Source organism: Microcaecilia unicolor, chromosome 4 (genome assembly GCF_901765095.1).
Source record: "Microcaecilia unicolor chromosome 4, aMicUni1.1, whole genome shotgun sequence".
NCBI lineage: Eukaryota > Metazoa > Chordata > Amphibia > Gymnophiona > Siphonopidae > Microcaecilia > Microcaecilia unicolor.
The window spans coordinates 242,073,418-242,096,675 of NC_044034.1; the positions used below are offsets into that span (position 1 = coordinate 242,073,418).

Sequence of the window (23,258 nt, forward strand, 5' to 3'; positions counted from 1 at the left end):
AGATGGGATAATTTTATTTTAGCATAAAAGACTTCATGCCATAATATAGACATATATGAACATCTCAAAAGGCTGACATGGATGTCCATGTACTTAAAATGTCCAAATCCTAATTTTGCAAAGGCAGAATAGGGACATTCGACAGTACACTATGTCCAAATAGGAAGGGAGCGTGTTCTGGGTGTGACAGGGCAGAGTCTGAAATCTGGACATCTAACAGTGAAGAAACGTCCATGTCTAAAAGGAAGAACATCCTTATTTAGACCTGTTTCAGGAACATCTATGTTACAGAAAGATGCTCTGATTGAGCAGCTGTCCACTGGAGGGATTAAGGCATGACACCTCCTTAATTCACCAGTGGTTGCTCTCCCCCCACCCCCACCCCATGAAAGTGAAACTGGAAGAGAATACTAGGCTCTATGACAGCTTCAGTTATGGACATTCTTAAGAGACTCCTGTATTATATGCAAATCTATTTCATGCATATTCATGGTGGATATTCTGAAAACTTGACTGGCAAGGAGTACTCCAGGACCGGACTTGGGAAACACTGGTCTAGTAGTTAGTGCAGTGGACTGTAAGCCAAGGGATCTAGGTTTAAATTCCACTTCAACTCTTTTTTTTTTATTTTTAATTATGAGTCCTCAAGAAACAAAAAAAAGACCTACAGTACCTAAATATATCTGCAAGTCTGAAGGCTATTGAAGTAGTGTACATTGAGGTACAGCAGGTATTTTTTCTGTTCCTGGAGGGCTCAAACTTACAAAAACAAAGAGTTAAAGTGGGATTTGAACCTGGGTCCCTTGGTTTACAGTGTACTGCACTAACCGCTAGGCTGGCCCTCTGCTCTGCATGGATGTCTGTGTGGCCATTTTCTAAGAATGCTGCTATACAGACCTCCATGTCCCTTGTTTTCCCCCATTCAAAATTTGGACTTTTCAGTTTGTAAAATGGATGTTCATGCTGGGCAATTTCCAGCGCATGGACGTCCATCTGTATTCTGTTTGAAAATACATATGAGATGGACGTCTGTTTGGGACTTTCTGACTTGGATGTCCCTATTCTGACTTGGACGTTCTTTCAGAAATGCCCCTCAGAGTCTCAGAATTAATATATATTCCAGTATGATACTGATTTCCAGGGTTTAACTTCCGTTTCACTATCATTGTGTTAGCATCAAATTCTCATTTGATGGAGATTTCTGAACTTCTCAGAAGTTACAGGTAAGTGCTCTCAAATTCTTGCAGTATTCTCAAAAAGACAGTTCAATAACATGAGCACATTCTTATGGCCTATAGATCGCATCAATATTATTTCCTGTATATGGCACGCTGTTGGTCAACCTGCACCGAAAAACAGAAAGGGCAGCCTGTTGGAAATTATCTCCAATAACAGTATACAGTATTAGATTGGCAAATGTATTTAATGCAGCTATTGGTCTAAAGATGATATAGATGGCTTGAATCTGTTTTTCAAAGTAGCAGCTGAATTTATGAACTCTCATTTCAATCCAAATGCCCCTAAGAATGTGAAAGGGTAAAAAGCACAAGTAGAAGACCACCAAGAGAGTCACCACAAGAGTACGCGCTCTCCTTTTGTAAACATCACGGGTATAGGGTCCATTGGCTAAACTGTAAATAATTGAAGTGTAGCACAGAGTCACGACCACCAATGGCAAGAAAAACCCTAGTACGGTCAAAAGCCAGTTGTACCACCTGACCTTCTCCAGTCTGCTTGAGCTAGTAAAGTCCAGGCAGGCGGAAGAGCCTTGCACTTCTGTTGAGGTAAACATTATAGACATTGGAAAGACAGTCATCAGTGCTATTACCCATACTACTGAGCAAGCAACAATGGCCCATTTCCTGTTGTGAATAGAATGGAACTTCATGGGATAGACAATTACAATGTAGCGGAAGATACTGAAGCAGGTGAGTAACAGGATACTGCCATACAGGTTCAAGTGAAAAACAAAACGAACAAATTTGCACATGAAGTCCCCGAGGGTCCAGCGTTCCTCGTTGGCATTGTAATACACCAAGAAAGGAAGGCTTGCTAGGTACGAAAGATCTGTGATAGCCAAGTTAAACATAATAACGGTGCTGTTTCTCCAACGCCTCATCTTGAAGAGGTACACGTAAATGGCAAACATATTTCCTGGAAATCCCACTAGAAAAGTTATACTGTACATAGTAGGGAGGTAATATTCCTTCATCAGATAGTCGATATGTAAATCGGTGCAGTTTGGAAAAATGTGCACACTGCTTTCCAGTGCAGTTTCATTCATGAAGTCTTCTGACAGAAGGGTCATGGTCTTTCTAATGCACAGAAGAAAGTAAAGGTTGACTGTTAATTGCTAAACTGATATATATTCTATATAACAGTGCAAATGATGTTATGTTGAAATACATTAGAGTGATGCATATCTACTATACTAATGCTTACAAAATTATTCTATAAAAATAAGACATGTTACTTGGTAGCCAAAAAGAGGCTTTGTGTTATGGGTATTTTTCTTTTTTTTTTTTTGGCATTCTTTCATGAGGTTTGTAACTTGAGTCAGTAGGCCAATGTTGCTGATTTGTGATCTAATAGATTTTAGAATCTTTGTAGAGGAATTATACAATCATAAGGACATAAGCAGGGTAATTCTGTAACAGGTTATCTGAAGGGTGCACAGCAGGAGCCTGTTCTTAAAAGAACAGACACCACCAGGCCTGATAGTCAAAGGATTTATGCGCCTACCTTTGAAAGTTATGTTCATAAATTGGTCTCTTTGAAAACTTAGTCTGAGTGCATACATTTTTACTCAAAATTTCACTAAGCTCTTAAAGTTAGGAGCATATAGAGTGGGTGGCCACAGGGCTGGATTTTTCTTTTTTTTGAAGTGGGGGGGGGGGGGAGAAGATAGGAGCTTAACACTGATTTTCAGTACTGGGTTCATAAATCTAGGCAAACAAATGGTTGGCCTAAGTGTATGAGCATATCCTTTAAGCTCCTAAATTAAGATTAATTTTCAGCTGAAAATTTATGCTCTTAAATCTGGCTGAAAATAGGGCACAAAGTTAGGAGCTTAGCATTTTCTGAATATTGGGCCCCCTACATTTCATTATAGAATAGTAACATAAGCAGCTTTCAGTGTGCCTAACATTTGGGTATAATCATATCAGCCGTAGAGCTGGTGTAAATGGAAATGCCCAAGTACGGCATTACAGAGTTCTGGGGTCCTTTTACTATGGTTCGCTAACAGATTTAGCATGCGCTAACTGCTAAGACGCCCATAGGAATATAATGAGCTCATTTAGCACACACTAATCATTAGTGCGTGCTAACTCCATTAGCGCGCCTCAGGGCTGCCGAGAGACTAGGCCGGGCCCGGGGCAAGGCCGCCCCACTTCCACCCCCCACCACAAGGCCGCCTCACCTCTGCCCCCTGCTGCTGCCCCCTGTCGCTGCCGCTGCCGCCCGTCGTCGCACCTGCCTGCCTCCACGGCTCCAGGCCCCCTGCATTCAAAGCGGCAGTCGCAGATTGCCTCTCTTGAGTCACAGATCGCCTCTCTTCTGGCCTTCCCTCCCTGTGTCCCGCCCTCGTCTGATGTAACTTCCGGTTTCCACGAAGACGGGACACAGGGAGGGAAGGCCCGAAGGGAGGCGATCTGTGACTGCCACTTCGAATGCAGGGGGCCCGGAGCCGAGGAGGCAGGCAGGTGAGACTGGGAACTGCAGCGCCAGCGGCCTGACCCTGGCGCCGGGCCCCCCTCGGCGGCCCTGGTGCACCTTAGTAAAAGGACTCCTCTGTAAGTTGCACACATGAGTGGGATCCCTGTCTATGTCTTGCCCATGCTCATGCCCTGTGTACACCCCCCCTTGCAAATACATGCTAGGTAAGTTAAGCAGGCAGTGCCGGCCCTACCATTAGGCCAACTGAGGCGGGGGCCTCAGGCGGCACTCTCCATGAAGCAGCATCTCCCCCCTTCCCTCCTCAACCCCCTTCCCTGCGTTTACCTTATTTGTTTCTTTTCTCCAAAAGGCAGCAGTGGCAGCGATTCTCACAGGCTGCCCTGCCGTCAGCACCGGCCTCTTTTCCCACTGCGACCCACCTCTTGATGTAACTTCCTGTTTCCTCAGAGGTGGAATGCAGTAGAGCGAAGAGGCCGGTGCTGGTGGCAGGGCAGCCTAGGGGAATCGCTGCAACTACCATATTTTGGAAAATCAAAAAGGAAGGTAAACGCGGATAAGAGGGTTGAGAAGGGAAGGGGGGAGATGCCAGACTGTGGACAGGCGAGGGGGGGGGGGGAAGGGTTGATATCTCATCCCTACCTCAGGCAGCAGATTGCCTTGGGCCACCCCTATAAGTAGGTATTTGCAGAACAGCACTTAGGTAGCATGCAAATATTCAAAACATTTACACATGTAATGTGCATAAATGCAGTGCTATGCATTGCCTTTAATCTGCAAATACCACGATTACAAGGGTAAGGCCAAATAAAGAAAGTGATACATAACAACCAAAATTACAGAACTTCCAGTCACATCAAATTGATTCTGCAAATAGAAAGGTCTTAAGAGCCTTTCTGAAGATAAAATAATTTGTCAAAACCTGGAGCTGAAGATGCAGCATATTCCAAACGGAAGCTGCTTGATTACAGAGAGAGGAGTCAAACACCCTTTGTTTGATAACCCCATTAACAGAAGGAAAACGCAATAAACATTAGATTTTGGGTTCTAGCTCTAGATAATGTGGAGCATCACCATATATTATTTTAAATATCAGAGTGCAAAGCTTAAATTTTGATCTGGCAGATATGGGGAGCCAGAGAAGCTTCTGCAGCAACAATGAAACAGAATCATATTTGCCAGATGACAATATCAGTCGAGTAGCTGTATTCTGAACTAATTGTAATGCTGGTGCCTAAGACTGAGTTATAGAATGGGAATTCCTGTGACATGAACCCTAAGCAAGAAGTGTGAGAGAGACTGGCAAACATGTCATCACGTCTTGAAACAGCATAATGCAAAACTCTGACCAAAGACTGTGGAGGTGGTAGCTGTGTGTTTCACAAGTGCACTTTGGATTGAAGCTAAGTTTTTTTTCTTAAATGTCACACATTTGCTTGGTATCCATATGATTTAAAGGACTCTAAGGTTGTTTTTTAAATTACACAAGAGAATTTTTTTTTTAATGTCAATTAAGTAAACTGTGCCTTGGAAATAATAAAGAGTGGCTGGGAGGGGATCTGAGGCTTTTTCCTCTCATAGTGCTAAAATTCTCATGAGTTCTTGAATTAGTTTTTTTTAAATATTTGAGTCTATATTATGTGAGAACTGATTCTGTCTCTTGCAGCCTCTATACATTATAGAATTGCAATATTTGCATCAGACCAAATGTCTATCAAGCCCAGCATCCTATCCCTAAAAGTGGCAAATCAAATCAAACATGCTCAGCAGATCACAAAGAGTAGATCATTCCTTGCAGCTCACTCTCAGGAATAACCAGCAACATTCTCATGTCTGCATGGCTAATAATGATTTATGGACTTTTCCTCCAGGAACTGTTTTTAAACCCAGCTATGCTTCAAGTTTATGCCGCATCCACTGATGATAAATCCCATAGTTTGATTGTGCATTGAGTGAAAAATGCTTGCTGATTTTTAAATATACTGGGGCTCATATTGAGTCGGCACTGACCCCGGATATTCAATGCCAGACTGTTTCTGGTGACTGGAATTAAATACCCAGTTTCATTTTTGGCCACTGAAACTTGACCTGTGAAGCCTATATTCACCGCTAACCAGTTAAGTTCCTAGCGGTTAAAGATAGGACTGTTATTTATGCTGTCTTAATTAATCGCATAACCCAGTGCTGAATATCAGCGCTAACTGGCTATATAGAGAAATATATCCAGTTAGCCACTATGCGCTAACCACAAATGTTTAGCAGAGATATTCGCAGTTAGGTGGTTAAATGCTATTTAAGTGGTCAGGGACTGTGGCTGACTGGTTAAATAGCGCTGAATATCGGGGGGGGGGGGGGGGAGACTGTTAAGTTTATGGAGAACCCCTTAGTCTTTCTACTATTTCAGTTGGTAAATAACTATTCCTCCGACACCTGTTCTTCCCCCACTTATGATTTATAGACTTCTCTCCTATCCCTTAAATGTTATAATCAGGTACAAATAACCTTACGTTGTGAGTCCATTAGGGACAGAAAAGTACCTGCCAAAAATAGTATATGTAAACTGCTTAGGGTTGCCAACTCAGATTCACCTGGCAGGGTTGATCCAGTCCTGGGCTTAGCCCAATGCATGCAGGGATTTGTAGCCTTGCTTTTCTTAGGGAATCCAATGGGAAAATCAGAACTACAAGTCCCTGCATGCATTGGGGTAAGGTGCTTTATTCAATGCTTGTACAGCAGGACCTGACACAGTCAAATGCCTATGTCAGGGGTCACACTGATGTTCTAAAAATATAAAGAGTAATAATCTATATATATAAAAGGCAAGACCAATGTTCTGAAGCCTCCAGCCGGAAGTGTGAAGCGCCAGAGATATCCGGTTTCCCCATGAGTGAAGGAAAACAGCACAGCACGAAATCCCTCTCTCTGTAACAGTGAAGGACTCAGAGGGGGAGGGGAGAGAGATGCCCTCACTCTCTCTGTAACATAGAACAGCAGGAAACTTAACACTGAAGGACTGGACTCCAAGGGGGGAGGGGGAGGGAGAGAGGGCAGAGGGCAGGGACACACACTCCCACATGCACACTCTGAAGAAAACCTTGCTAGCCCCCGTTTCATTTGCATCAGAAATGGGGCTTTTTTACTAGTAAATATATAAAATGATGTCATACAACAATACATATATCAAAAAATAGACATATTAAAGAAAAAGTGTATGCTTCACATAAAAAAACATGTAAGATGTGGGGGGCATTTTCGAAAGAAACGTCTATGTTTGGTTTTGGATGTCTTTGTATAATGTCCAAATCCGGGGCGGGGAAAACCATATTTTTGAAAAAAGATGGACGTCCATCTTTCGTTTCGAAAATACCAAGGACGTCCTTGAATTTGGCCGTCCCTAGACATGGACGTCTTTGACTTTCGGCGATTTTCAAAACCAAAGATGTCCATGTCAAAAACGTCCAAATGCAAGCCATTTGGACCTGGGAGGAGCCAGCATTTCTAGTGCACTGGTCTCCCTGACATGCCAGGATACCAACCGGACACCCTAGGGGGCACTGCAGTGGACTTCATAAAATGCTCCCAGGAACATAGCTACCTTACCTTGTGTGCTGAATCCCCCCAAAACCCACTACCCACAACTGTACACCACTACCATAGCCTTTACGGGTGAAGAGGGCACCTATATTTGGGTACAGTGGGTTTGTGGTGGGTTTTGGAGAGCTCGCTGTTTCCTCCACAAATGTAACAGGTGGGGGGTATGGGCCTGGGTCCGCTTCTTTGAAGTGCACTGCAGTACCCACTAAAACTGCTCCAGGGACCTGTATGCGCTGTCATGGACCTGAGTATGACATCTGAGGCTGGCATGAAATATTTTTAAAGATGTTTTTTGAGGGTGGGAGAGGGTTAGTGACCACTGGGGAAGTAAGGGGAGGTGATCCTCGATTCCCTCCAGTCATCATCTGGTGATTTCAGGCACCTTTTTGTGCCTTATTTGTAAAAAAAACCCACATCCGTGTGAAAACATCCAAGTGTTCGTCATGGACGTCCTTGGTTTTTTCGATTATGGGTCAAAGACGTCCAAGTGTTAGGCATGCCCAAGTCCCGCCTTCGCTATGCCTCTGACATGCCCCCTTGAAATTTGGATGTTCTTGCGATGGACTTCAGTTGTAGATGTCCAAAATCGGGTTTTGATTATACCGATTTGGACGTCTTTGGGAGATGGATATCCATGTTCTGATTTATATCGAAAGATGGGCGTCCTTCTCTTATGAAAATGAGCCTGATAATGCCATAAAAGTAAACAACCAAATGAAAAAATGATGAGAAAATAAGTAAAAGGACACAATCCAAAAGACCTGCAATGGGGTAAGCCCAGGACTGGATCAACCCTATTGGTGAGTCTGGATCTAGTTGGCAACCCTAAACCGCTTGGCAACCCTAAAACCGCTTTGACTGTATCTATGGAAGGGCAGTATATTAAGTGTGGAATAAACAATAAATATAAAAGCATCTTCTCTAAACTGAAAAACCCAGCCTTAGTTTCATTGCCCTTCATTGTATGTTTTTTTTTTTTTTTTTAGTTCTGCTGTATGTTTTTTTGAGATGGGACAACCACACAATGGGGGGGGGGGGGGGGGGGAGGGATTCTATATATGGCACCTAAAATATCCATGCTAAAAACATTTTCACCTAAGCATATTCTATAAGCGGCGCATAAATTTAGGTGCAGTATATAGAGTACGAATAGTTGATATCCCAGTGCCTAAAATTACATTCGTCTATTTACACCAATAAAAACATGGTATAAAAATCCAGGCACACAGATTTAGGCGCAGAGGGCCATATTCTATAACTATGCATGTAAATTTCAGAACACCCACGAAATGCCCATTTACCTGCCCATAACCATGCCACCTTTTGCATGCGTTAGAAGTTAGGTGCAGTGCATTACAGAATACACTTAGGGGTCCTTTTACCAAGCTGTGGGAAAAAGGACCCTGCGCTAACAACGGGGACCATTTTTCCCAACACCAAGGCCATTTTTTCTGCAGCTGGTAAAAGCCCCCCCCCCCAAAAAAAAAAAAATGGCAACACAGTGAGATATCTCTCACTGTGTGGCCATGCAGCGGGGAGCACTTACTGCCACCCATTGAAGTAGCAATAAGGACTCCTACGCTAACCCATCAGTAACCGGGCAGCGTGTGGTGATGCCCGATTATCACTAGGTTATCGCCATGCAAGCCATTTCCAGGGTTTTCTTTTTCCCCTGGAAATGGTGTACGCTCAGGGCGGGATTACCGCCGGCAGCCGCATTGGGCCAGCGGTAGACCCGGAACTGCGAGCGGTAAGCCCGCATTGGACTTACCGCCCCTCTGTAAAAGGGCCCCTTAGCGAGTTGTGCGTATAAATTCTAATTATTGCCAATTAGTGCTCCTTATTGCTTGTGAAGTGCTGTTATTAATGCTAATTAGCTTAAGCCAATTAACTTACGCATGTTGTTATAGAATCCATCTGGATTTTGGCGCCGATCTCTAGGCACCCTATATAGAATCCAGGGGAATGCTCACAATATGGTCACACAGTGGATCTATTACCGAGGCGTTACGATCAGCTCCATTCCTTTACAAATAATACCTAACACTCCATTTGTTTTTTTTTAACTGCCACCACACACACTGAGTTAAGGATTTCAATGTATTGACCACAGTGACTCTGTGATCATTTTCCTAGTTCCTAAATATGCAGTAAAGGTTATGTTTATTTTTATTACAAGTCGGTTGTTTTTTAATAAGTATTGCTAAGTACTGGTTAAAGGCCAATCACCCAACTTCTTTCCTATTGAGGGAAAATGCCTTATTCAATTGGTATGTGCTGTTTTGGAATGAGAGGAAAATAGAAATGATGTTTGTTTTGTGAACTGAAGTGAATAATGATGAATCAGGAAGATGTCACAGAGACATCTTGACAAACTAGAAAGTAACACACTCTCAAATATTAAAAAATATAATTGTAGGCTGCTCCCCTAGTTCTAACAGGGTTATTTGTTTCAGCACTTTGTCTTATTTTAAATTACCTTCTCAAACTGATCTTCTAAAGGTGATCTCTAACGCAAACTCTACTGCAGCCCCTACTGATCCTGTACCTTCACATTTCCTGGAACAAATTAGTCTCTCCCTAAATTTTTATATACATACAATGATTGACCTGGATATTTTCCTTTCTGTTGAAAAACAGCTATGGTGTCTCCTCTCCTTAAAGACCCATCCTCAGAATCTTCCACTCCCTTGAATTACCATCCGGTTTCCTAACTTCCTTTCTTGTCTAAGGTCACTGAGAAATTGTTGAACCACAGCACACATTATTCCTTGAAGGAACTAATATTTTACACCTGTGTAAGGCTGGCTTTTGTGCACAGTATAGTACTGAGCACTTACTGATTGTGCTCTGCAACTTTATCTACTGAACACTAGTAATAGCAGAGAGGTGCTTTTAATTTTGTTTGATATCAGTGCTGCCTTTGATTTAATTGACCATGAAATCCTTCTAACTCACCTTCAATCTATAGGAATCACAGATATGACTTTATCATGGTTAAGGTCCTATCTTTCTGCTAGAACATTTCATGTTCGATAACAAAGATCTACCCCTGATCAATTATTCTTTTATTTAATGTTTTCCTTTCTCCACTCACACTTCTCTTGCAATCTCTAGGTATCACTTTCTATATCTATACTGATAGTAACATATTAGATGACGTCAGATAAAGACCTGTATGTTTCATCCAGTCTGCCCAAGATAAACTTATTACATAAGGTATGATGTGATACTTATCTATGTATACCTGATCTTGATTTGTCCTTGCCATTCTTAGGGCATAGACCGTAGAAGTCTGCCCAGCACTGGCTTTGCTTTCCAATTGCGGGTGTTGCCACCTAATCTCTGCTAAGATTCTTTGGATCCATTCCTTCTAAATAGGATCCCTTTTTGTGTTTATCCCATGCATTTTTGAATCCCAGTACTGTTTTCATCTCCGCTAGCTCCTGCAGGAGGGCATTCTAGGTATTGATCACCCTCTCAGTGAAAAAATACTTCCTGACTTTTTTCCTGAGTCGGCACCCCTTCAACCTCAATTCATGTCCTCTAGTTCTACCATTTTCCTGACTCTGGAAAAGGTTTGTTTGCGGATTAATACCTTTCAAATATTTGAACATCTGTATCATATCACCCTGTTTTTTCTTTCCTCCAGGGTATACATGTTCAAGTAATCAAGTCTCTCCTCGTATGTCTTGCTACTCAAACCCCATACCATTTCTGTCGCTTTTCTTTGAATTAATACTCCAAGTGGGGCCTCACCAATAACTTGTACAGGGGCATCAACACCTCCTTTCTTCTGCTGGTTATACCCCTCTCTACACAACCTAGTATCCTTCTGGTCTTGTCACATTGTTTCCTTACCTTGAGATCCTCAGACACCATCACCCCAAGGTCCTTCTCCTGAGCCAAGCTTACCAATCACTCCCCTCCTATCTGGTACATCTCTTTTGAATTTCTGCACCCCAAGTGCATCACTTTGCACTTCTTGGCATTAAATTTTAACTTCCAGATCTTTGACCATTCTTCTAATTTTTGGAGATGCCTTCTCATGCTTTCTACACCCTCTGGGGTCTCCACTCTTTGTGTCATCTGCAAAAAGGCAAGCTTTTCCTTCTAACTCTTCAGCAATGTCTCTCACAAATATATTAAACAGAATCGGCCCCAGCACCGACCCCTGAGGCACTTCACTGCTCACCTTCCTTTTCTCTGAGCAGGTTCCATTTACCACCACACTCTGACGCCCATCAGTAAATCAGTTTCCAATCCAATGGATGACATCCATCTTCTTTTTCCCCTTGAGGATCTCTCTATATCAACCATAGAAGAGGTTTATATGAAGTTAACTAAGGAGTCCTTTTTACCATGTTGTGATAAAAGGGGCCCAGCAGTGGTATCGGTGCATTGATTTTCTGCACGCCAAGGCCTCTTTTGCCACAGCAGTTATTTTCTTTAAAAAAGGAAATGGTTGTGTGGTAAATACACACTTCCTGAGCAGCCATTTCCTGGGGGAGCGCTTACTGCCTCTTATTTAGGAGGCAGTAAGGTCCCCCTACATTAAACCTGAATTACCTGGGTAGCACATGGTGCTGCCCAATTACCGCCAGGTAAGCCCCTGGAGCCACAAAAAACAAAACAAAACATTGTTTCAAGTTAGAAATGGCACACAGTGGGAGCAGCACTACTGCTGGCTCCTATGGTAGGCCTGCGGTAGTGCCAGATTGGCATGTGGAAAACGTGCGGTAGGTAGGCTTGCTGTGCCTTTGTAAAAGGGCCCTTAAGATTACTAATTAGTTAAGTACAAATAGGTTGAAGCTGAATGACTCAAACATTTTGCAGTATTTTTTCCTCTGGTTGGTTCTCCTACTCTTCCATGCCCTCCTTTACTTGCACGCCTGCCTATCCCACAAAAAGATAATGTTAAGATCCTTGGGGTTATAATTGATAATCACCTCTCTTTTACTCAGCATATAGTAACATAGTAGATGACGGCAGAAAAAGACCTGCACGGTCCATCCAGTCTGCCCAGCAAGACAAACTCATATGTGCTACTTTTTGTGTATATCTTACCTTGATTTATAACTGTCATTTTCAGGGCACAGACCGTACAAGTCTGCCCAGCACTATCCCCGCCTCCCACCACTGGCTCTGGCACAGACCGTATAAGTCTGCCCAGCACTATCCCCGCCTCCCACCACCGGCTCTGACACAGACCATATAAGTCTGCCCAGCACTATCCCCGCCTCCCAACCACCAGCCCCGCCTCCCACCACCAGCTCTGCCACCCAATCTCGGTTAAGCTCCTGAGGATCCATTTCTTCTGAACAGGATTCCTTTATGTTTATCCCACGCATGTTTGAATTCCGTTACCATTTTCCTCTCCACCACCTCCTGCGGGAGGGCATTCCAAGCATCTACCACTCTCTCTGTGAAAAAATACTTCCTGTTTAATAAGGTGGGCTAGCACTTTTATCATGTGCTAAAAATTAGCACGAGCTGTGTAGATAGGAATATTATGGGCACCTACACGGTTAGAGCGCGCTAATGTTAGCGTCTGCTAAAAATGCTAATGCACCTCCAGCGTAGCTTAGTAAATGGGGCCCTAAATTTTTTTGTACCTGGGGCAATGGAGGATTAAGTCTCTTGACCAGTGTCACAAGGAACTGAAGTGGGAACTGAACCTGGTTCCCCTTTCCTTGAATCAGGGGCAGACTGATCATACGGGCAACTAGGCAGTGCCTGAAGGCCCAGAGGCTCTGGGGAGCCCAGTACCTCTCTCTCCACCTCTGCACATTACAGCCCCCCAAGCCTCAGTGGGCCCTCCCCGGCATGTTGGTCTAGTGGCCTCTTTGGGGGGCAGGAAAGAACCCCACTCTTTGCTGCCCACTGCTGTTGCTCTGTCCGGCACTGCTGCATCTTCAAAATGGTTGCCGCAAATTCCTATGGCAGTCTCATGAGACTGCGGAGATCCATGAGACTGCCACAGAAAGTCTTGGCAGCCATTAAGAAGAAGCAGCAGTGCTAGGTAGGAAAGAGTGGGGTTCTTTCCTGCCCCTAAAGAGGCCAGTAGTCCACCAGGGTTCTTAAATTAGGCCTGGGGGGTTGTAGTGTGTGTGTATATGGGAGGGGAGGGGTGCTGGAAACAAAGGTGGGGGCAACGGCAAGGAGCCTATGGGCCCCAATGACCTTCTCTACCCAGGGGCCCAGATCATTGTCAGTCCGCCCCTGCCTTGAATTATTCATTCCCAACACACTGCACTAACCATTCGGCTACTCCTACACTCCACATATTTTTCAATAGATTGTGAGAATGAAGTTTCTCAGTATAATCCATTGCTAACACATTCACATCTGAAACATAGTTCTACTGCACCAAAACATGTATGAAATTCAGTGCCAGTGTGCTGTGTGTGTCTAGTCTTCAAATTTTAGATGTGTGCGTCAAAATTATTTGAACAGGGTTAGACCCTACCTGTCCCTCCAATTACCGCCCCATCTCTCTCCTACCCTTCCTCTCCAAGATACTTGCACGCACCATTCACAGCTGCTGCCTTGATTTTCTCTCCTCTCATGCCATCCTCGATCTGCTTCAATCCGGTTTTCGCCCTCTACACTCGACAGAAATGGCACTCACTAAAGTCTGTAATGACCTGTTCCTTGCCAAATCCAAAGGTCACTACTCCATCCTCATCCTCCTTGACCTATCCGCCGCTTTTGACACTGTAAATAATAATTTACTTCTTGCCGCACTGTCCTCATTTGGGTTCCAGGGCTCTGTCCTCTCCTGATTCTCCTCTTATCTCTCCCACCGTACCTTCAGAGTACATTCTCATGGATCTTCCTCCACCCCCATCCCGCTCTCTGTTGGAGTTCCTCAGGGATCTGTCCTTGGGCTCCTTCTTTTTCAATCTACACCTCTTCCCTGGGCTCGCTGATTTTATCTCATGGTTTCCAATATCATCTTTATGCTGATGACACCCAGCTTTATCTCTCCACACCAGACATCACTGCGGAAACCTAGGCCAAAGTATCGGCCTGCTTATCCGACATTGCTGCCTGGATGTCCAACCGCCACCTGAAACTGAACATGGCCAAGACCGAACTTATTGTCTTTACACCCAAACCCACTTCTCCTCTCCCTCCACTCTCTATCTCAGTCGATGGCACCCTCATCCTCCCTGTCTCATCTGCCCGCAACCTCGGAGTCATCTTTGACTCCTCCCTCTCCTTCTCTGCGCCTATCCAGCGGATAGCCAAGACCTGTTGCTTCTTTCTCTATAACATCAGCAAAATTTGCCCTTTCCTCTCTGAGCACACCACCCGAACTCTCATCCACACTCTCATTACCTCTCATCTTGACTACTGCAACCTACTCCTCACTGGCCTCCCACTTAGCCATCTATCCCCCCTTTAATCTGTTCAGAACTCTGCTGCACGTCTTATCTTCCGCCTGGACCGATATACTCATATCACCCCTCTCCTCAAGTCACTTCACTGGCTTCCGATCAGGTACCACATACAGTTCAAGCTTCTCCTACTAACCTACAAATGCACTCAATCTGCAGCCCCTTATTACCTCTCTACCCTTATCTCCCCTTACACTCCTACCCGAAACCTCCGCTCACAGGACAAATCCCTCCTCTCAGTACCCTTCTCCACCACCGCCAACTCCAGGCTCCGCCCTTTCTGCCTCACCTCTCCCTATGCTTGGAATAAACTTCCTGAGCCCATACGCCAGGCCCCCTCCCTGCCCATCTTCAAATCCTTGCTCAAAGCCCACCTCTTCAATGTCGCCTTCGACACTTAACCATTATACCTCTATTCAGGAAATCTAGACTGCCCCAGTTTGATTGACTGCACATTTTGTCCTTTAGATTGTAAGCTCCTTTGAGCAGGGACTGTCCTTCTTTGTTAAACTGTACAGCGCTGCGTAACCCTAGTAGCGCTTTAGAAGTGTTAAGTAGTAGTAGTACATTTTCATGGACAAAGCTGAATATGTTCTCAGCTAGTCCCAATTCCTTTTACATAAAATCTAACTGAGGCTTTTAATGTGAGTTCTTTTTTAGGAATATTACCATAAATGACTACCATAATTCCTTTGTTTATACAACCTACTCAATGGGATACCAAACTATAAAAAAATGATGATGCTAATTAACAAATGGGTCTGTTTACTAAGCCATGCTAGTGGTTGGTGGTGAACTAACGCCCACACATCACTGCCATGCGGCTTAGTAAACAGCAGGGAAAGTTTGTTAAATCATAAAGTTTTAATATTCTCTCCTTCTGTAAATATTAAATTAATTATTTGGAACCTCAAATCTCCCGATACGGGAAATCACAACGATTTTACAACCTTCTATCATTAATGGGAGTCCTTTCTTGTTATTGGTTCCCTCAAGGAAAAAACAAACAAACCAGTGTAAAAACCCTGAAGAAAAAAAATAAACCAGTGTAAAAAGAAAACCTCTAATCTTTTGGAGAAAAACAACTGGTTCCAAAAAAATCCTTCAAATGTATATAAACCAGGGTAGAATGAATAAATATGCTTGATATGTAGTTCAAACAATCCCCAATTCTAGACAAAAATAGCTGAAAACGGCATGCCCAGCAGCCTACAAAAATACTCAACAGTCAAGAAGCTTGTACTTCTTCGAAAAACAGCAGTGCTGCTTATAACAATCTTCCAGCGTCACCATCCAAAGCTCCTCCGCTAATGCTCTTTGTCCCCAAATTGCAGAGCACTGCCTGTCCAACAATAGTCAAATCTTATAGTCTTTGTTATTCAACAAGAGCGCCTTCTTTCGCTATCATGTCTTGCTGCTTCAGAAAGAATTCACTGTCAGTATGGAACTGTTATCCATCAGGTCCTCGAGGTTCCATTTATTTAATTTTATATTTACAGGAAGAGTGAATCTTATAGCTTTATGATTTAACAAACTTTGGGCCCTGTTTACTAAGCAGCACAGTAGGCGTGCTAACGTTTTAGCAGATGCTAAAAATTAGTGGACACTAATGCTAGAGACACCCATGTGCTAAAATGTTAGCGTGCCTACAGCGTGGTTTAGTAAACAGGGCCCTTAGTTAATTGGCATTACCATAGTCCCGTACCATACGAGACTGTGATTTTGAATCAGAAACTTTTAAAACCAGTGCGTCATTTTTGAACATGACCTAAGAACTGCCATACTGGGTCCATTAAGCCCAGTATCTTGTTTTCAACAGTGGCCAATTCAGGTGGCAAGTCCCTGAAAGGATCTCAGAAAGTAAATGGATTACATGCTGTCTATCTTCAGGGATAAGCGGTGGCTTTCCATAATATAGATTTTAGAGAGGAAGTTATCAATGTGGGCTACCGTTAAGATGTGTTATTTTAATGTTAACTCCAGTTATTAGTAACTAGATCTTGCATAAAATGGGACCTCAGCTAAAATAGCACAGGTTAGTGGTAAACTAACAGTAGCCCACATTGATAACTATGCCCGTAATCTGTTTAGGGTAGTATTTGTAATTGCTTTCAACAGTAATAGTGGAACTTGGGTTTCTGTGGAATTGCAGCCCTGTATATGGTGCCTGCAGGGTTATTCCTGCTGGATCTGCATGCATGCATACATGAGTGAAGCTGAGTTACTAACTGTGCAATACTGTTTCCAAACTCCTGTTACCATAGATAAAAGGCTATGCTAAATTTTTAAAGCAAGGATTTGTTTTAAAATAGATGCTGCTTCTAAAACAACAGTTTCCTACAGTAAATATTCACAGTGTGAATTTTCAGTAACATTCTTAATAAAACCTGCAGTAATATCTAAGATTTCCCTGGATGGATTGTTTCCCAAGTGAGTGGTGAGTATTCTCTCTAGCTACCTGAGAGTTTCGTATTATCCTCTCCAAAAGTAGCCAGTTAAATAGACCTGTCACTATTTCCTTTGAAATTCTCATACTAGCAATATAATGCAGACAACCCCTTGAAATCTTCACCATTAACTCTATAGTAAATGATTCTGAAATGCCAGCAAGAGAGTTAATTAAGAAATGTCTTTTCTTTATGTTTAGGATATGGATACTCGAAATAGGTTTTAAAAATTATTGTCAACCAATTCTCCTAGAAATGGTAATGTGTGATCTAATTCTTCTTACACATTTGAGAAAAAGGGAAAAAAATGAATCAGCGGGAAATATCGTAGCTTGGAGAAAACTGACATTTTCAAGCTGTGAAACCATTTACTGGTCCAACACAAACATTATTCAAAGATGATATTGTGCAGCTCCTTGTGACTTTGGGCAAGTCCTTAATCCTCCATTGCCTCAGGAACAAAATAGAAGTTCCTGTATATAATATGTAAACTGTTTTGATTGTGACCACAGAAAGGCATTAATCAAATCCCATCCCCTTTCCCTTTCAAGCTTGCATGGGTTCCCGTCTTTGGATATCTAAAAAATATAAGTATCTGAAAGAAGAATCTAAGGGGTTTCAAAAATTCACAGTTCTTATATTTAATAATAAACATTACAAAGAACACCTTTTTTCAGTGCCAGATTTCTACCAATTATTCTCTGGTTTCACAAATATGTAGTAATTTAGGTGGGCAGTTTTTAAACTGTGCAGAAGTACTAAGTCTGCGGGTACTTTTCGTCCACAGATTTAAAACAGTTTTCAAAGCAACGACTAGCTAGGGAAATGGATGTGCACCATTTACACTTGCTGTTGTTCCATATAAACTTATGTGCATATTTTTGAAAATACAAAACTGCAAGAGGCCCTGTTACTAAAGTTTAGTGTGTGCTAACAGAATTTGGGGTATGTTTACTAAGGTGTGGTATAGGCGCGTTAGCGTTTTTAATGCGTGCAAATGGTGGACATGCGTTAAACGCTAATGTGCCCATAGGAATGTATAGGCGCATTAGCGTTTAACATGTCTTAACTTTAAAGGCGCATTAAAAAAGCTAATGCACTTTAGTAAACAGACCCCTAGTGTGCACTAAATGTTAAAAAGCCCATTTTATATCTATTGACTTCTTAGATTTAGCTCGCACTAATTCTGTAAGCATACACATTTACACAGGTAAACAGTGCATAAATACTAGCACCTATGTTATATCCACTGCCCCCACAGACTGGGTAGGACATTTTCAAAAAGCTCATTTTCACACATGGACAAAAAAAAACTGTGTTTCAAAATTGGACTGACTCCTATCAAATATCCTTTCCTTGAATTACTCACGTGAAGTGTTGAAAAATGTGAACATCATATGTAAACCCTAGTTCTGATGACTTTCTGTTCTTTTTCCCCTCTTTTCATGTAGCTCTGGGGGCTGAAGCGAAGGATTCTCTGTGGTACAGCTTTAGTATTGCTCTTTGATTGGTAACAACAACCCATCTTTCCCCGCCCTATATGTGCCCAAGTTTGCATTATTAACTCTAACTATGCATGTGGGATATATTTGTCAGTGAATTAGTGGCTCATAATCTTAACTTTTAAAACTAATTAGACTTTAAATGCCAATGAGACACCATTACAGTCTGTAAACAGGTTAATATTGAAAGCACTTATCCAGATAATATCAATCTACTGAAGCACCTCACAAAAACAAATCTTGCTGCATCTTACCCACATTACCAACTATGTTACAGCATTGCATCTAATTTTTTTTCAGTTCAACCCATTGTAGGGACTGTACCTTGTTGGAAAAGCTGTACTGCTGCTATTCAGTGATCAACTCCTGCAACATTTAAATGCTGGTTTCCATGTACAAATTCCTGGTAGAAAAGTTATGGTCTTTCTGTTCTCTATAGTTTTCCTGTGGATGATAGGCACCACACTGACTGAAGAGGTGAAGGAAAGGAGGGCACGAAGTTGGGACATGCCGGTACCAACCAGTGTTTGGGTGGAGCTTAAATTGTCTTCACTCCAACTTTCTCTCATGGCTGCTGTGGATTTTCAGGCTTTGCCATACAGAAATTTTTAATATCTAATGAATGCCCTTCTATTTCTACCTCCTCTGCTTGATAAAATGTCAGTCAATATAACTGCAATCTCTGGGACTCTTCAATTGAATTTGAAAAAAGATATCCTAATAAGTAAAGCTGTGTTAGTATTAGAAAACACACACATGCTGCGGTTCGAAGAGAAGATGACAGAATGTCAGAATTGCAATACCTGGCATTTAGGGAGAAAAGGAACAAAGGAGGCATGGCGTACCTCTTCACTGAAATCCACTGCATTAGATTGCTGGTGAAAGGTACAACATAAAACCAAAACCAGAAGCAGAAAAAAAGCATAGGAGGTCATGTTGGTTCTTTCAGGTGGAAAGTGTCTTTTACATCTTTTTTAAACTCACTTGGCTGTATATTGTGTAAAAATCTGCACAATGGCAATACTGTATCTACTTTACACTTTCTGGTTGTTATTAAGAACGATTTGACTGGCCTGAAATAGCTACTGACTGGTTAAATCGCTTGGTCTGACTAAGTGAAAGCTGGCTAGTTTGGGGGCATTTCGGGGGCACAGTCAGCTCTTGGCCAATTAAGTGTCGATATTTAGCACTTGTGGGATGTTTTACTCATCGCTCACTGTGTTTTATTGCGAAGGTCTTTTTAAAGACCAACTTTATTCAATATTTCACTACATCCGTGCATCAGATGCTCCCACTAACTGAGACTCCTGATGCAGGCCTAGCGGCCCAAACACAACGTTTGTGTCGAGTCTTTTGATTTAATAAACGTTTGTTTCTTGAATAATCCACCTTTCCAGTGTTTGGTTTCTGTGGTCAAACATCCCACTCTCTCTTCTATTTTGTGTTTCTCCGTGGGATGTTCGAGTTCTCCGCCTTCGGCGGATTATCCTGATATTCAGCACTTAACTGTTCAAAGTAACCACAGAAATAGGACCACATAAAACACAGTCCTATCTTTATGCGACAATGCTTGACTGGAAGCTCTGAATACTGAGATAACTGGCTATGGGGCCCTTTTACAAAGGCACAAAAGGGCCTACAATGCATCCAGCATGCACCAGATCAGCATTACTGCCCGGCTACCACGAGTCCCAGGCAGTAATTCTGAATTTGGTGCACACCGAAAATAAGCGGTAGAAAATATTTTCTATCATGTGGCGCTTATCCAGTCGTAAATGACGGCGTTTGTTGCATGCCTACTGCCCAGGTAGTGTGTGAGACCTTACCACTAAGTCAATGGGTGGCGGTAGGTCTTAGTCTGAAAATGGATGTGCGCTGGTTTTATTTTGATGCACGTCCATTTTTCCAGGATGCGGCAAAAGTTGCCCCAGCGCACGCCCAAAACATGCGCTTGCACTGCTGCAGGCCAATTTTTGCTGAGGCTTAGTAAAAGGGCCCTTATGTTTTAGACGGCTCCACATAAACCAGATATTAAATGCCAAATCTTGGACATGGCGCAGCATTGAATATCCGGGAAAAACATTGACAGTAGTCAGCAAAACGCTCACTGCTGCCGGTTGAATATGTATCCCTTTAAGATCAATTATATTACAGGGTACCTGGTATGAGACCGTTCTGGTGCTTACTTTCCTTGATAGAATACTAAAGTGACTGAGTATCTACTTGCCTAGAAGCTAGGTATGGTAAATATAATTTAAAAGGTCAATTACTTTATAGTGGGGGTGTTACAGTAAATATGATAAAAACTCAACGTAGTGCTTGCTCATAGCTATCAAAATTTCTTTTGATGAAACGATGTGAAGGAAGGAAGAGTGATTGACTCAGAGGACCGCGCCCTGAAGCAGCAAAAAGTGAGACATGGCACATGTAGGCATCCTTCATATGAAGTTAAGTGATTCAACTAGGTTGTAAGCAAAAGTTGTGCTTTTTCAAAAAAAAATGTATGAATAGTGACGTATGAGGAGCCAGGCGAGTCATGCTGCAGAGCTGCCCGTGTGAAATGAGTCGCCACTGACAGAAGGCAGTGAAGTTGCTTATATTTGTGGGCTGCAATTTCAATAGATATGAGCAAGTACAGCATTGAGTTTTTGTGATGTTAGAAGTTACACTAGCCCTAATGCTGGCATGAGCACTTATGCCAGCATTAGGGCTGGTGTAAATGTTTGTCCTTAAATGTTGTAGAATAGGCTTGTTCACTTATAGTATTCTATAGCTACAGATGTAAGTCTGAGCCCTGCCTACGTTCTGCCCAGGTCTGACCCTGTCTACACCCACTGTGCAAGTACATACTATCCCCCGGATTCTATATATCTTGCCTAGTGTTCCGTGCTGAAGTCCAAGCGTACTCTATAACAATGCATGTAACTTAATTGGCTTAACAAATCAATTAGCGTCGATAACAGCACTTAACGAGCAATAATGAGCACTAATTGGCAATAATTAGATTTTACGTGCACAACTTGCTAAGCATATTCTGTAATGCACAAAACCTAAATTCTAATGCACGGAGCCAAAAAGAGGCATGGTTATGGGTGGGGAAATGGGCATTTTGTGGACATTCCAATACTTACATGCACTGTTAGAGAATATGCCCCCTCTGCAACTAAATTTACGTGTCAGTATTTACACCGTGTTTTCATTGGTGTAAATGGATGCACGTAGGTTTAGACATTGTGATATCAACTAAGCATATTCTAAATACTGTGCCTAAATCTAGGCGCCGCTTATAGAATATGCTTAGGTGGAAATTTATTCCAGGAGAATGTTCAGGCGCCTTATATAGAGCCTGGCCCTATGCGAGATATGTACATATTTACAGAACAGCAAAGAGGCAGAAAAGTGTGCACACATACGCATGTTTATGCCAGTATTCTAAACATTTACACCCATAGGACCGGATTCTGTAAATGGCGCCAAAATCTAGACACTGGAATTGGCACTAAGCACGATTCCATAAAAAGTGCACTGCCTTTACAGAATAACACTTAGTGGTATGTTTACTAAGGCACCTTAGCATTTTTAACACACCTTAAAGTTAAGGCATATTAAACGCTAATGTGCCTATATGTTCCTATGTGTATAAGTATCACTTATACCACAAACTGGGTTAAATACTGAATAATTAGTCAGTTCAGAAGGGAAGGGGTGGTGTAGAAAGACAGCTGATACGCAAAGAACAAAGGTTAATCTATAATTGGAATACCGTTGAGCCCAATGGGCTCAATAAAGAAATTGATTGGCCCTTGTTAAGGTCTATATAAAAGGTGGGTTTGCCAAACTCTAATCCATGCATTACAGGAAATGATGTTAACATACCGGAAGCTGGAGCTTTCTGCGGTGTGCCTAACATGAATTCGAGGTTGATTAAGGTATGTGTATAATATTGAATTTGTAAAATGTTGAAGAGATTTGCAAGTTTGGTCATTTGCATGTATTGCCTATTGCATAAGGTCTCCTGATGAAGTGAACTCGGAAATATGTCCAGTGTTGGGACCAGAAAAGAAACACATGGTTGATAATAAGAACTTAGAGACATCTTCTGTGTGAAGTCTGATACTCTACTTTATTCCAAAAGATTGGTGAAACCTCTCAGACACTGGATTTATAACAATGAAACAGCGTGATTAGGGTGGTTACAAGTGGAGTTACAAGCTACAGGCTGCAAACGGACTATGGATGTTATGGATTGTTAGATTTGTTTTCTTTTTCTCTTGTGCCTGATGAGGTGATTAAGATAGAATACCATTCATGTCATTTTTATAATTTATAATTAGAATTCACAAGTTTGTAATAAACAACACAATTGGAAGTACATGTAAGTGTTAGTTTATATGTGATATGAAGGTTAACAAATATTCCATGAAATTCCATGTATAAAAGGGAAAAAAATGGTGATAGGAGTGTATTACCGTCCGCCTCGCCAGGATGAGCAGGTAGACACAGAAATGATAAAAGAAATCAGAGACACGAACAAAATGGGCAATGTGATAATAATGGGTGACTTCAATTATCCAAATATAGACTGGGTAAATGTAACATCGGGACACGCTACAGAGATACAATTCCTTGTTGAAATC

General features: G+C 42.2%; 1 protein-coding gene across 1 annotated transcript; it reads right to left on the minus strand.

Moving 5' to 3' along the window:
- Positions 1-1,106: 1,106 nt before the first annotated feature.
- OXGR1 (oxoglutarate receptor 1) lies at positions 1,107-19,060 on the minus strand. The gene is made up of 2 exons (XM_030199537.1): positions 18,946-19,060; positions 1,107-2,315 (listed from the first exon to the last, which is right to left on the minus strand). The coding sequence occupies exon 2, from the start codon at positions 2,306-2,308 to the stop codon at positions 1,286-1,288; it is 1,023 nt and encodes a 340-aa protein (XP_030055397.1). The 5' UTR covers positions 2,309-2,315; positions 18,946-19,060; the 3' UTR covers positions 1,107-1,285.
- Between the last annotated feature and the right edge of the window lie 4,198 nt (positions 19,061-23,258).